General features: G+C 39.5%; 2 protein-coding genes across 14 annotated transcripts in view; one reads left to right on the top strand and one right to left on the bottom strand.

Moving 5' to 3' along the window:
* Positions 1 to 4836, top strand: part of FOXK2 (forkhead box K2) — a 105881-nt gene extending 101045 nt beyond the window's left edge. For all 13 annotated transcript variants that reach the window (XM_050919278.1, XM_050919277.1, XM_050919275.1 and 10 more), the window contains one exon: positions 1579 to 4836. In XM_050919278.1, the coding sequence (XP_050775235.1) occupies positions 1579 to 1775 (197 nt within the window). In that variant the 3' untranslated portion in view covers positions 1776 to 4836. The remainder of the gene's footprint in view (positions 1 to 1578) is intronic.
* A 6417-nt stretch (positions 4837 to 11253) lies between these two features.
* The window catches only part of WDR45B (WD repeat domain 45B), a 65645-nt gene continuing 61087 nt past the window's right edge, over positions 11254 to 15811 (bottom strand). Inside the window, exons 7-10 of the mRNA XM_050919414.1 lie at positions 13963 to 14048; positions 13539 to 13640; positions 12945 to 13066; positions 11254 to 11981 (exon numbers count right to left, since the gene is read on the bottom strand). Of these exons, the coding sequence (XP_050775371.1) occupies positions 11875 to 11981; positions 12945 to 13066; positions 13539 to 13640; positions 13963 to 14048 (417 nt within the window). The 3' untranslated portion in view covers positions 11254 to 11874. The remainder of the gene's footprint in view (positions 11982 to 12944; positions 13067 to 13538; positions 13641 to 13962; positions 14049 to 15811) is intronic.

Raw genomic sequence — 15811 nt, 5'->3', positions numbered from 1 at the left:
CGCTGGATTAGTCAAACACATTACACAGCAACAGTTCAGCCACTTATAGAATCCCCAGTCTTCAGTGGGCCCCACTCAGTACGCATACATCACGCAACAGAGCAAAATCTCCACCAAAATAACTTTGGAGCACGAACAGTAAGATGTCAGCTATGCAGCTTTCAGACCACAGTAACTTACGCAGTGAACCAAAGGTGGTCTCAGGATTTGGGAGAAGTAAAGATGATTTAAAACTGTCTTCCTCATCATCCCATGATACTTCGCTGAGCACAGCTCGCCCAGGTCAATAAATCTGGTCCTTTAAATCTTAATATTGAACTAAAATACTTTTAGTCTGAGAGGAAAAACATTTAAAAAAAACAAAACAAAAGCACCAGACACACATTTCATGTATTCAGTATGGTGCAGAATACTTTGCTAAATTTCTTTTACGTAGCATTAACTGTTCAGTCTGCTAAACTGTAGCAATGTACTTAATCAGCTACCCCCTAATTTAGCTATACAGAACTGTGGAACTTTGCTCTATATAAGATCCTGCTTTGAAAAAGGAATTAAGCAGTATGGATGAAATGCACTGTAGTACAAAACGTAGGTGTTTTCTTTGCTGTATACATTACACTATTGCATGCAAAAACTGCACCCATGCAACCTTAATTTAGCCTCCATATGCATTATGATACGTTCTTTAATTACATGATCACATACTACTTTTTCTACAGGACCTCTGCCTCATTCAGTGTTCATTGAATGAACAGCCACTCAATAGTTCGTTTTATCCTTGTTCAGTGTGTGGCCAGCATTGCATTATTTGTACACCATTCAAACCCTGCTCTCAGAACAGTGAGTTTTGTTGTTTGGTTTTGGTTTTGTAAATATTTTTCTGGAAATTCCAGATTCTGTTGATCTCGCTTACATCAGCATATTGGGGAAGTCTGCAAATGGAGTGCAGAGTGAAGTTTTAAAATACATTTAAAAACATAACTTCAGCATAATATGCTAGTCCCTTGTTGCCAAAGAAAGTAATGGAGAATAACTAGTTCTGAGAGCACTTCCCAGCTGTGCCAGAGACTCCATGTGTGATGCTGGGTAAAGTCACTTAGTCTCTCTGTGCCTTAGTTTCCTGGCCACAGAATGAAGATACTTCCTTTCTCCCATCCTTTTTCTTGACTATTTAAATGGTAAGTGCTTCAGGGGCAGGGATTCTAATGTTTGTACAAGTGTCGGAGGGGTAGCCGTGTTAGTCTGGATCTGTAAAAAGCAGCAAAGAGTCCTGTGGCACCTTATAGGCTAACAGACATATTGGAGCATGAGCTTTGGTGGGTGAATACCCACTTCGTCTGACACAAGCTTATGCTCCAATACGTCTGTTAGTCTATAATTTGCCACAGGACTCTTGGATAATGTTTGTACAGTGACTTGAAAAATGTGCCCTGAATCCAAGTTGGGGCCTCTAATGCGCTGCTGTAAAACAAATAATGAATTCATAATGTTCATGATGTTTAACAATGTTAGTTTGACTCTTGTATTGTCTGTTTCAAAATTAATTTGGAATCTGAAGTTTTTCATTCTTTCTTACAGCTGCTGCAAGTCCTTTGCATATGTTAGCAACCCATGCATCCGCATCAGCATCTCTTCCAACAAAACGCCAGAATGGAGACCAGTCAGAACAACAAGAACTTAAACGTATCAAAACAGAGGATGGAGAAAGCATAGTCATAGCTGTTAATGTGGACACCCCATCTGTTGCAGTGAGTGATCAAGGCAGCCAGAACTAGAAGCGTAGTGGAGTTTTTTCTTTTTTCTTCTTTTTTTTTTTTTTTTTTTTTTTGTTGTTGTGGGGGTGGGGGGAATCAACTCCATGGTGCCAAACGGAGACACTTAAATATAACACCTAAAACATTGGAACATGTTCTCATGCAGTGGGGAAAAGGGCCCTGTGATCAGACTTCAACTTTCAGCACTGAAAAAACAACACAGGTGGCCTTAAAACTCAGTAATTTAAAAAAATCAAACTGCAAAACATCTTGTTCCAGAGGCTGTGACCCTGCTCCTCCCCACCCCCTACTGAACTAACTGTGTACACTGAGGAGAAATCCAGTGTTGGGGAGGTCTGCAGCTTTATAAAATCTTTATTGGATTATTTTAAGGACTGATTATTTCAGTGTAACGGCAGCATGATAAGCGCTTAGTGTGAACTGGTTTCAAACGATTGTATATTCCTTAAAGGGAACAGAGGCAAGGAGCCATTTCCTACATCTTGGCAGCTAGCCTTTCATAATGACCTACCCAATGCAGTTGTTGGTAGATATGCAGTATTTTGTTGTTCACATGTGGAATTAGAAATTTTTGAGGTGTATTTTCATTTCTTTGCAAAATAATGGGGTCTTTGACATTTCAAATCACTCCATTTCTACTCCGGAAACTTTGGAATCACATAATACTTTTCATGTGAAATTTTGTTTAGTAAAAAACTGAATGTAGGGTTTTTTAACCAATGGAATGATTTACTTTTGTCTGTCCTGTTAAAGTTCAGATAAAGCTACTTTATTACATCTGCAAATTTTCATATTTTAGCAGTTGCCTGATAAATTTAATCAAATTTTATTACCATGTGTAGTGATCAAATGCTTCTTCGGGCTTGCATGTAACTGATTAGAAATTACAATGTAAATGAGCCGTTAACTGACGTAAAGAACTGCTATGAATTTGACCAGAGCTGCACTTACCTGTTTCTCTTTCTTGCTACCTTTTGCTGTTTGTTACTTTGTGTTGACTTTGACTATTCCTGGCGCATTTTTCCAGTCTAAAGTAAAACAAGAGTCTCGCTTAATATTGTGTATGTTTAAGATAAGACTGTTCTTCATTTAGAAAAGATAATATTCTTTATCACAAGTCCTTTTAAAAAGAGAGTAAAAATTATCTTGTCAGAGGTATATTAAGTATTTTTAAGCTTAAGCACCCATCTATAGAAATTAATCTGACCAATTTATCCATAAAACTTTTGATGTCATACACTGACCCTCTGGGGTCTCCATTAAGAGTAGCTGTTGTGGTTTTCTAACAGTGGCTACCATATTATTATAATAAAAGTTGGGTTTTTTTTTTTAAATGTGTGTTCTGCGGTTGAACAGTTTAAAATGTATTGGTAATTATTCACTTTAATTGTGGTAATAGATTCCACCTTACATTTCCAAATTAAACTAAAAGTTTAGGATGCTGTTCAGTCTTTAATTCACATAATGTCTTGTTCCTTCTACAGTGAGGTGAGTGAAGGCTGGAGAGTGGGCTTAAACTTTGAATTCCAGTTTGTTACTTTCTGTTGTTATCATGCAATTATTTATATAAATATTTGTTTTCCATTTCAAAAAAGAAAAATCTGTATTTTCATGATGGACTGAAACGGCTTATATTTAGGCAGCTTTAGAAAACTCTATTTACCTGAAGACCAAATTGAGAAATCTGTACTGAGTATCATGTTAATCCACAAAATGGAGCTGTTACAATGTCAATGCAGATAATACATATTAAAAATTGTGAAAAACACTGTACACTAGCTGAGTTTATAAGAGGCATTTTTAAAAAATCCATGATGTAAAACTCCAGAATGATATTCAGTGTGTTAATGGGAGTTTTAAAAAAAAAATTGAGAACAATAAGCATCCCTTGATAGTAATCCGGTTTTTGTTATTGGACACTTTATAATTTATACACAGCCATGTAGATTTAATTTAAAATCAAGGCAGTAGTAGTTGGATATAAACCTACTGATTAGAACTTGGTTTATATTCAGAAGTGAATCTGTTCACAACTAGAAATGAGTGAATGAGTTAAATCTTTTTAATAAATGTTAAATTATTCAAAAAATACCACTAAATTAGTCTAACATTTACTCCCAAGTGTGTTTATGAAGTGTTCATGTAGGTCTACTGCTTGTCAGTTTATACTGGCACTGCCAATATAGCTGCTAATAGCAGAGCAAGTGGTGACTTGGTCCTGAATGTTTAAGCAGAAGAAGGCTGTGCTGGCAAACTGTTCTTGATCCTGCTAGTATGGAACAGATTTGGCCCTATCTCTTTTATACCCTGAAGGTCCTGCAAATGGAAATTTGGTAGCAGATCTTGATTAAAACCATTTTGAGCTGCATGGAGTTTGTCACAGGAAGTTGCCTTCATTAATGTATGGGTTTCCAAGCAATTTTTAAAATTACTCAAGTAAAAAATGCATAACTTCTTCCACGGATGCAGTACAGGATTTAACTACTAAAAATTCAAACCTAAATGAATTGACAGTCAGATTATTTTTAAATTGAACTGTTCCTTCGGTAGTTTAATATATTATTCTCTCCTTAATGTCAAACAGGTTTGGGGGTAGAAAGCACCTAGATGATACAATGATGCATTTGGTGAGATTCTGTATTTCAACAGTGGTTCTCTTGATATGGTACTGATGACCTTATTGAGTCAGAGTAGAATCTTACACCCACCTTGCTTTTGCTTTGACTGACCAAAAACTTCCCCAAATATGCCATAAATGTGAGGTTTTGGCCTCCCTCTAATATTGATTGGTCTCTGATCCAGTTGCCTCAATGACTGTGATGTACTGTATTATGCTAACTACCTTCCCTTGGATTCCTTCCAGTGTCCATCTCTCCTTTTTAACCCTGCTTTTATGAAAAAGGCTGTGAAAGAGTCTAATATTAGCAACCCAGCTTGTAGTACTCTAAATGGGATTTGATCAAAGCATTTTATAACTTCCCACCTTACTTAGAGATTGTTTACAATTGGCTATAACTTTGCTGATTCAGATATGGAAGATTAAAGTGTTCACTAGCACCCAGTGCTAGTCTGTGTCTTGCTCTTATGCTGACTTCCCTGCGTGATGTGACTCTTGATGGCAATGTCTCCAAAACCCCACCTCTCCAAAGAGAAGACACACTTATGAAATTGGGGTGGAGTGGGTGGTGGCAGTAACTCCAGACAGCAAGAGTTTAACCCAAGCCCCAGGGAGATAGGATCCTCTTTTAGTCCTGGAACAAGAATGTTCTCAGGCCTCTCCTCGGGCAGGCCATATGTTGCCAGCTCTCATCTATTGTATGGTGCTGCAAAGCCGTATTCAGAGCGCAATACAACCTGAAAGGACTGCTGGTACAGTGGGACAAAACACTCATTTCTTTCTAGTAAGTGAAGTTATCTGAATGTTGAGCCCTCACACAGATTTTTGTCTGTTTGCCACTTTGCATAAATGCACAACAGTTTACTATTACACTATTCTTGATTTTACTGATTTAGGTACAGCCGCCTATGCTAACCACAAGGATATCTGTGAAAGTGCTTGGGTGAGTAAATCATAATTTCCAGAATAGATAACTAGACAGAAGAAAAAATAGGGATGGGAGTTTTTCAGCTTTCATTGTTTTTGTTTGTTCCAAAGTGGAATGATTTAAATCACCAATTTTAATCCTGATTAAAATCAGAAAGTTGGAAATCTTGATTTAAATATCGTTTTTTTCTAAAGAAATGTTGATTCTCATTGGATGTTAACCATTAAACATGTAGATTTGCAACTAAACAGAGCCTTCACACTAAATTTGGTACTAATTTTGCTCACCAAGAAGATAAAGCATATTTATACAAATTTATATAAGCAGATATATAGTTTAACATACATTTATTCGGATTTTTTATTGTTCCAAAATGGTGAATGATGCATTTATTTACTAGATTAATTTTGTACTTAGGATTTGTGTCAGTCTGCAAGTGGATGGAAGTTGGAATTCAATCAAAAATGCACATAAACGGCAACTTCAAATTGTTTTTTATTAGTTAAATAAACCTACCTTAAATGTGCTGGACATAAAAGGGGAAACAGGGTTATCAAAACATCTTTTGAATGTATGTGTAGTGAGTGAGTTGAACTGATTTGTTTCTGGTCGTCATGTCCTTTAATGCTATAGGACTAGTAGTTCTTATATCTCATTTTTATTCATAGATTGGAAGAAAAAATGAGCTTTCCTGCTGCTTTAACTTACAGCTGCTTTCTTAGTTTTGAATGAACTAGTCATTGAACTGAAATGAAAACATTATCTCAACCTGCAGAAGATGATACTGCTATCAGAAACCAGATTAGTGCTTCAGCAACCTGATTCCAGGTGTTCGCCAGTGTCATCCAGCAGTTTGGCTTTCTTTAATTTAGATTTCAATAGATTACAGTAAGTCTAGGCCTTAATATAAGTTGCTATAATTTAAAATTTATTTCTCAAATGTAAATCAGATTAGTGTGATCTCCGCTGGTTTGTTTGTTTGATGGAGGTACAAGACCAATATTTATTTCCTTTCATTCTTGTGCTGAAACTGTATAAAAAACAGCAGTGTTCCTGGCATCATAGTTGAAGAAGAGGAGTATGGGAAGCCTTGTTAACCTTCTCATTTTGAAAGGAGACCTCTTGGAAATGAGTACCCAACTCTGAAGAAAATTAATTCTTATTGATCCTTTTATGGTGTGACTTTTGCTATTAGCAAATGTGTAGAAATTTCACGGAAGAAATTGAATTAGGAATGCCCTGTTACTGCATTTATTGTACTGGCTAACAATTTTTCTTTTCAGGATTTTGGACTGTCTTGTAGATGTTAGGATTGTACACAAAAGGAGGAGGTGCTGATAATCTCTGTGTCCAAACTCAAGATGGTATCAGAGCATTTCCTGTTCTCTGAAGTTGTAATGGGTATGCAGTGTCTTCTGGATTAAGAGTATGCATGTGCTTTTGATCAGCAATAGATGAACATCTGTAGTTCTTGCCAACACCATGGCAACGAATACATAAGCTCTTCATTAAGTCAAGGCGGCTCTCTTTAGGTACAGTCTATTAATATCAGCTTCATGAGCTAGCTATACTCCTGGGATAATTCTACGCTACTGTGTGTGTGCATAATTAGTGAGGCCCATAGATTTATTTTTTGCACAGAAAAAAGCTGCTGTTGAAATGTTGCTGTAGTTCTGCCTTTTTCCCCACCAGAGGGCGCTGTGGTGCAAGAACAGCAACAGCTCCCAGCAGAAAATAAGTGCTGCGGTTCCACCATTTGCCCACTAGAGGATGCTGTGGGGACAGAAAAAGCTACATCTCCTGGCCAGTGCTGGAAGAGAGCATGACTTCTTCAGTGCCTGTTAGGCCAGGTCAGGAGCCGGGGGCTGTGGGGGCCAGACAGGGGCTCATTGGGGAGGACAGACTTGGGCAGGGGCTGAATGAGAGTGGAGGCACAGGGCTAGAGTGGGGGAGGGAGGTGCAGAGGGACGGAGTGGCTAGGTAGGGGCAGAGGGTACAGATGACATGGACAGGGGAGTGGTGGGGTGGGGGCACGGACATGTGGGGAGGGGGTACAGGAACACATTGGGACAGAGGCCAATGTGCCTGACTGAATGGGAGAGGTGAGGGGTCAGCTAGGGTCTGCATGGGGGAAGCTCCTTAACAATCCCTCCCTGCACCTCAAAATAAATTATTCCATACTCCCCCCTCCCCCCAATACCCAACAACCTTCCAAGTTCACACCCAGTCTCCTTCCCAGCAATTTACTTCCCTCTCCCTCTGCGCCTCTGTTACTCCTGACTCCCCCCAAGCATTTGCACTGCTTCTGAGGGGTGTGGGAAATATGGTTCTGTATTGTAGTTTAAGTGAATTATTACTCAGAGTTCCATATTACTATAACAAGTAAGGAATCTATTTTTGTAAAAAAAAATTTCCTAAATCTTTTCTCTTATCTGTACTGTTACAGGTATTGTGAAATAAATGACCAAAATAATTGAAACTGGTGTGATTATATTGTTTGTTTGGACAAATAAAATATGCAGAATGTAATTCTTTGGCACAGAATTCCACCAGGAGTATAGCTACATTTAACTAAGACAATGTGCTCTACCATCTTAATAACATTTAATCTTTCAAAGATTAGTTATGGTAAAGTAACCTTAAACCTTGGATTTTTAACCTGTACTGAGTAGACCTATTAACTAGTAATGGAAAGGTGCGAGTGTGTTGGCTGCTTGATTACTTCATATCCTGACCCTTATTACTAAAGTCAAGATATACCACATCATCTGCTTCCCCTATTCCACAAGGCTTGTTACTCTGTCAAAGAAAGCTATTCAGATGGTTTGACATGATTTCTTCTTGACAAATCCATGCTGTTACTTATATTGGGGTAGACGTGTACTTAAAAAGTGATAATACAGGTTTGCATATAGCATGGTAACCCCAGGACTCTGACAGAGGGGTTCAGCTGGCGATTTAAAGGGCTTGGAGCTTGGCTGCTGTGGGGCACCCAGGGCGCTTTAAATCACTGTCGGAGCCCTGCTGCTGCTACCCTGGGGCTCTGGCAATGATTTAAAGGGCCTGGGGCTCCCTGCAGCCAGAGCCCTGGGCTCTTTAAATCACTGCTGGAGCCTTGCTGCTGCTGCCCCGATATAATGGGGTTTCACCTATAACATGGTAGGGATTTCTGGCTCCTGAGGACCGTGTTATATCTGGGTAGAGATATTTGAAAATTGATTGCTTAAATCATTTGCTCCATTATCTCTCCAGGTACTGAAGTTAAGCTGTCTGGTCTGTAATTCCCTGGGGTTGTCCTTATTCCCTTTTTGATAAATGGCACTATATTTGCCCTTTTCCTCTCAATGGCTCTTCGAAGATAATCTCCTCAGTCAGCTTTGAGTATTCTAGGATGTACTTCATCAAGCCCTGCTGACTTGAAGACATCTGAGTAATTTTAACTCCTATTTTAGCCTCTGACCTAACCTCATTTTCCACTGACATTCATTAAGTTAGATGTCCAATTGCTACTAAACTTTTTGGTGAGTACTGAAACAAGTCTCTTAACACTTTTTTTGGTCACGCTTCGTCTCTAGCTAGTTTAATCTCATTTTGTGCCTTTGCCATCCTAATTTTATTGCTATATATATAGTCATCCTTTGTAACTTGACCTAGTTTCTACATTTTGTAGGGCTTTTGAGTTTGATTGAAAATCTTCTGGCTAAGCCAAGGTGATCTGCCATCTTTCCTTTGCAGTGGGATAGCATGCCTTTATGTCTCTCTGAAAACTGTCAACTCTCTGGAACTGTTTTTCCCCTTAGACTTATTTCCAGTAGGATCTTACCTACCATCTCCTGGTATGTGCTAATGAACTTCAAAAAGGCTTGTCTGTCTTGTGCAGTTTTCCCTCTTATCATTCCTTAGAATCATGAATTCTGTCATTTCATGATCACTTTCAAATTCTCAACCAGTTCCTCCCTATTTGTCCAAATCAAATCTAGAACAGTCTCTCCTCTGGTGGCTTTCTCCAATACAGTCCAAGAACTTGTTGGATAACCTGTGCCCTGCTGTGTTTTTTCAACAGATGTCTGGGTATTGAAATCTCCCATCATGACCAAGTCCTGTGTTTTGGATGATTAGTTTTTTAAAAAAGCCTCATCTACCTCTTCTTCTTGGTTACATGGTCTGTAGTAGACCCCTACCATGCCATCACCCTTGGTTTTTTTATCCTTTTTACCTTATTCAGAGACTTTCTGCAAGTTCAAGTGTATGCATTTTTGGCTCTATAAGGCAACGCCTTTTTTCCTTAAGCAAGCTGTGCCCTTTTTTGCCAATGATGTATTATCACACCAAGTCTGTGATGCCAACTATGCATAGTTATGTTTATTAACTAGTATTTCAAGTTCTTGCTTCTTCCCCATACTTTTTGCTTAAGATTCTGATTTGACACACCCCCCCTTCCCACCCTACAGTCTCTAATCTCTGCTGTGATTCTGACCCTTCTCCCAGCTCTGCATATTTTAAAAAATACCACAAGTAAGTTTTACCTCCTGCCCTCAACCCTAATTTAAAGCCCCCCCTCACTTAGCCAATCTGTATCCAAATATGCTCTTCCCCCTCTTTGAAAGGTGGACCCTCTCTCTGCTTAGCAGTCATCCTTCCTGGCACAGCATCCCTTGGTGAAGGAAGCCAAAGCCACTCTCACACCTAGACATTCACCTCCATGATGCATCTGTTTCTGCATGGGTTCTTACCTTTGCCTAGAAGGATCAGAATCCTTCAACCACTGGAGCCCTGCTCAGGGTCATACTTTGCAGTCTATTAGTACCCCCAGGGGTGAACAGTCAGAGGGCCAGATAAGCTTCACCAATCCTACAGGGAAGGGACATTTGAGCCTGTTCCTCTGTTTTGTTTTAATATGAAGTACTTGAGTTTAAGATCTGAACTGTAGCCAAAAAGTTAACCTTTTTTAGCCCTAGGCCATTTATTAAAAAGGGACAGTATAAGACTGCTGCCTAACCTTGCTATTAATTTGCATAAGTTATTTCTGAACTCAGTAGATAAGTTAAAGGTGCATCTTTATTTAAAAAAAGTTAATCCAGTTCTTACCTTAAATGAATACAGCAAAATTAGTCATTTATTTAAAAGAAACATTACAAATAAGTGTGCAAAACAAATGATTAAATACATGTAAAAGCAACATGCAAACTTGACCACACAATCTGCATAAAAGCTAGTCCTTGGTCCATTTTATTACCAGATACTAAAACTTGCTAAATAATCTTAAGAGTGAACTAGGACTTCAACTTTGAAGCATGTGTGAAATTAAAGCTGAGGCATTGTATGAATATGCCTCATGTAATTAATTCGTGCTAGGAATTGAGAAGTTGTTCTATTTCACTTTTTTAAAGAAAGTGGTATGCCTTATTTAAAAAAAAAAAAATCCGTGGAGGGTGGGGGGAGAGAAGAGTGGATGCAAGTTAAGTAAGTCAGATAAAAAAAAAAAAAAATCACCTAACTGCACCTAGGCAAACACTATTCAATATGCAAAAGTATGTAACACTTCAAAAATGTTTTGCAGATTGAGTCATCACAAGGTGTACTTCACATCACCTGCTTTAAACTATGTGTTAAGTGGCTTGTAAAGTCTGATTGGAGCCCAGAGAGTTGGTATTTTAGAAGCAATTCAATGCATCTGTTAAACCAACTTAAAATTTTTAGCTAGAATGGATGTGTTTCATTATAGAAGCAGCAGCCTCCCCCCCTTCAAACATGAACTTCATTTGCCACAGTATCCTATGCAATTTACTTCATGTGCTGTGTAGTGGTTAACCACATCAGCAGTACCTAAATGTGCCTGTGTGTCTAATATATACAGTTTGGCACCACTGAAAGTTATATTAGTGCTGATAGTTAATTCAACTTAGTCAGTCATGTACACACTGATGTTCTTGGTTATCAATTTATGGCCACAAGACAATTGCACCACACTCCAGACCAAAAGGTAAGTGCAGTTCAGATTGGGTTTATTATAGCAACCTGTGTCCCCTCTCCTTCTGCAGGTTAAGGTGTGTGAAAAGGCAAATAAATCCTTCCTGTTCTAAGGCAAGCTGCTGGTATAACTATTCTAGTTACCTAGTATTTACAGTTATTTCCTGCCCCCACAGAGGTTCAGTGAAGTGATGTAATATGATGCCTGAAATAAATTCACATCCTTGCCTGAAGTTCGTACAAAACACCTCAGATGTGTGACAGGCACTGATCTGCACTCCAATTTCACAGTTTAACTAAAAAAAACAAAAAACACACCCCCTGTAGGCACAAGCTGTTGAAAGCCATTTCTTGAAGACTGAAGAGTTGACAGAAACCCAATTTTTCTGATATTGAAAAAACATGAGTTTAACATAGGCAGAAGTCCTCTACATCAGTACTTGTTCTGCTCATGTTGGGCCAAGCTTCTCAATGAGGTTGGTTACACATCTTGATCAGTATGGGACATACATACCCAGTCCTTCTAAAGCAGCAGAATAACCAAGGCAGTACTTTGACCAAAACACCTTTCTTCCTCAGTTTAGTCAAAGCTTGTCATCAGTCATTTCTAGAAATTGAGCATAGACATCCCTTGAGCATTCCCCTTTTTGGTTGAATAAGAATTTGTAGTAGCTACCATCTGCACATATTGCTGAAACAAAAAACAAAAAGACTTGTTTTACAGCCTAAAAAGCACTAGTATCTCCAGCACATTACTTCAGTGTGCACCTTTTTTGGAAACTCACTGTCATCAACCCAGTGGGACACACCTTGTTCAGCATTAGGTTGGCTAGCAGCCTGGAGAAACACTTACTGTTTATAAGATGTTTGTTCTAAACAGCAATCAGTGCAAGGAATCTTTTGCTGTTTGCTCAAAGCCCACATTATTTGTCACACAAACCCACCCTCAAGCTCTCTGTAGGCAGCTGGGTCTGGGGAAGCACCAGAGTGGGGCAAGCAACTGTGGAGCAGAGTAAGGGGCCACTCTGTGCAACTCCCAGAAGCAGCATGTTCCTCCTCTGTCTCCTACATGAAGGGGCTCCTATTGGCTGTGGTTCCTGGCCAATGGGAGCTGTGGGGTTAGCACCTGCAGACAGGGCATGCACAGCAGAGGCCTCTGGCCACACCTCCATGTAGAAGCCAGGGGGACATGCCACTGCTTCCAGGAGCTGCCCAAAGTCTGCATCCTTAAGCCATCCCCTCCATGCCCCAAGCCCCAGCCTGGAGGCCCCTGCTGCACTTTGAACTCCTCATTTCTGGCCCAACCCCCAATTTTGTGAGCATTCATGACCTGCTATACACTTTCTATACCCAGATATATGGCCCTCGGGGCAAAAAGTTTGCTTACCCTTGCCCTAGTTCTCATTAGCACAGATCGTATGCAAGCCTGGCCCACGATGAAGGTCTGCTTGCTCACTTTTCCAGACAGCACTGTCAAAGTTGTCACCATGATCCCTCCCTCAGACTGACAGGCTCCAGTGTCTTAGCCAGTCATCTTTACAGTATTATATTTAAACAAAAAACGATCCAAGCTAAAAAAAACTAGTCACTTGTGGAAGAGCTTGCCAGGGCTTGCTTTTCAAACAGAACCATTGGGGAAGTTCAGATAACTTACCTATGACAGCATTCGGCTCTGTTCCAAAGGCACAAATGCATGGAGAGCCTGAGGGAACCTGGAATTTGGAAAAGCTCCATTTGGAACTGAAGTATTTGGGAAGGAAGCTGGCTGAGGCCAAACTGAAAAAAGAAAAAGATGTACATAAAAGATCCCCCACAATTATTCTGATGCCACTTCCAAATAAAGACCTGTACCCCCAGCATAGTCTGTCCCCCCCCCCCCCCCAAAAAAAAAAAAAATGAATACCAGAACCACCATGAGGTCAACTAGGGACTCCATTAGTGCTAAATAGATTCTTTGGGAAGCACTCACATTTGTTTGTTAGGTGGCAGTATAAAACCATACAATAAACAGATATTTTGGGTTTCTTATCTTCCTCTTTTATTCATGCAACATAGCAATGATTACTCTTCAATGTCAGTGAACTGAGTTTTTGCCTCATTAAATGCTACTATGGGGAAAAAAAAAAGCTTAATTTTGAAACAACTTTGGGGAGGAGGAGAAACAGTCTTGCTAGCATGTGTTTAATACTGACAATTAAAACTCAAACTCACCTCAAACCAATAGGCTAGAGAATGGATAAAAGCCTACCTAGACTGCTTGTTCCTTTTGGGGTCTTCTGCAGCAAAAATATGCACTGTGCCATGGTCACTTGATACACAAATTAGGGAAGCATCCTGATTGAAGTTAATGCTGTAGACACAGATAATTGCAATAGATTTTTATTTAGCCTTCATACCTATAGTAGCTTGATTTATTAGGTTAAATGCAATACATATGCACCTTAAGTTAGTCAGATAGAAAAGGGAAACACTTAGCACTTCACAAACACTAATTAGGCGGGCACACACAACCTCAATTTAAAAAGGAACAAAATGTAGTTAGGCTAGGCACCTTAGGCCTTTGAAAAATCTTCCCTGTGGTTCTTTGTGCAATCTCAGCACAAAAAGACACCAGACGCATCAAATGATGGAGAAAGTACATTCAGAAGGGGAAAAAAAATGTTAAGGCTTACCAGTAGATATTAGCTGCTTGTGAACCTCTTCGTAACTCCTGGATTAAATGCCCCGATGAAGTATCAAATATTCTTATGAGAGTCCCCTGGAAAAAAGTAATAAAACATTTTATTACTGAAGGAGGAAGAAGTCCTTAACTATCCTGTATTCATAAGGTACTGCAAGCACGTCCCATGCAGTCCAACATCCTGAAACATTAGCATCTTGCTAAGAATATCAAATCCTAATTTACTTGTGTGTGGATTATTTTTAGCCCATTATGAACCAGGAGGATCCCTCATTAAGGTATGCTTAAGATTTGAAAGTACTGGAGTCTTCTGTTTACACCATGGGTCTATTTTATGGCATGGTGCCTTGTTTGACCAACATCAGCACAACTATTTAGTAATGTACAGATCGCCAGTTGTAATATTCTGAAATGTTACTGAGTCCTCATATTGGTTTACTGGAACGTGTTTCCAATAAGCTGAGCAAACATTCCAATCATCCATTTCTCACATTCAGAAATCCTCCTCCTCTGTCACTACTCTCTGCATTTCTCAGTTAAACCAAGACCAGACAACATAAAGCAGGAACATCCACAAGTGTAGTTGATTGTGTTGGAATCTTCTGGAAGGATTCCCTGAGTACTGTTCTCCAAGCTAATATTTCTCACACCACCTGGCATCAGGCAATCCCCATTGCAAAGCATTATCCCATTTCAGTAAACCAAGCCATTCAAGAGACCCAATAAGAAAGTCAAACTGCACTCCCTCAGAATACCACATTCATGTCAAAACAGTGTCATAGCTTTCTTAGTGCAACAAGCCTTGTGGATGGGGAAAAGTGGTAGATGTGTTATATTTTGAATTTAGTAAAGCTTTTGATACTATCTCACATGACCTTATAAACTAGGAACTATATAACCTAGATGGAGCTAGGTGGGTGCATATCTGGTTGGCAGACTGTTCCCAGAGAGTAGTTATCAATGGTTCACAGTCTAACTGGAAGGGCATAACGCATGGGGTCCAACAGGGATCAGCTGTGGATCTGGTGCTTTTCAATATCATCAGTGATTTAGTTAATGGCATAGAGGAGTACACTAAGTTTTGTGGACAATACTAAGCTGGGAGGGGTTGCAAGTGCTTTGGAGGATAGGATTAAAATTCAAAATGATCTGGAGAAATGGTCTGAAAGAAATAGGATGAAATTCAGTAAGGACATATGCAAAGCACTCCACTTAGGAAGGAACACTCCGTTGCACACATACAAAATGGGAAATGACTGCCTAGGAAGGAGAACTGCAGAAAAGGATGTGAGGGTCATGTGGCTCAAGCTAAATGAGTCAGCGTAACACTGACGCCAAAAAAAAAAAAAATAAAAAAACCCCACACACAACCCCCCCCCCCCCCCCACACACACACGTTTAATGTATTAGCAGGAACGTTGTAAGCAAGACATGAGAAAAAATTCTTCCACTTTACTCTGTGCTGATTAGGCCACAACTGGAGTATGTGTCCAGTTCAAGACACCACGTTTCAGGAAAGATATGTTCAAATTGGAGAAAGTCCAGAGAAGACCAACAAAAATTAAAGGTCTAGAAAACATGACCTATGAGGGAAGATTGAAAATATTGGGTTTGTCTAGTCTGGAATAGAGAAGACAGAGGGGACATAACAGTTTTCAAGTACATAAAAGGTTGTTACAAGGAAGAGGGAGAAAAATTGTTCTCTTTATCCACTGAGGACAGGACAAGAAGCAATGAGCTTAAATTGCAGCAAGGGTGATTTAGGACAGACATTAATAAAATCTTACTGTCAGGATGGTGAAGCACTGGACTAAATTGCTGAGGGAGGTGATGAAATCTCC

This window comes from Gopherus flavomarginatus, chromosome 12, assembly GCF_025201925.1.
Source record: "Gopherus flavomarginatus isolate rGopFla2 chromosome 12, rGopFla2.mat.asm, whole genome shotgun sequence".
In the NCBI taxonomy this organism is placed as follows: domain Eukaryota; kingdom Metazoa; phylum Chordata; order Testudines; family Testudinidae; genus Gopherus; species Gopherus flavomarginatus.
This window is presented reverse-complemented; position numbering and strand designations above follow the sequence as displayed.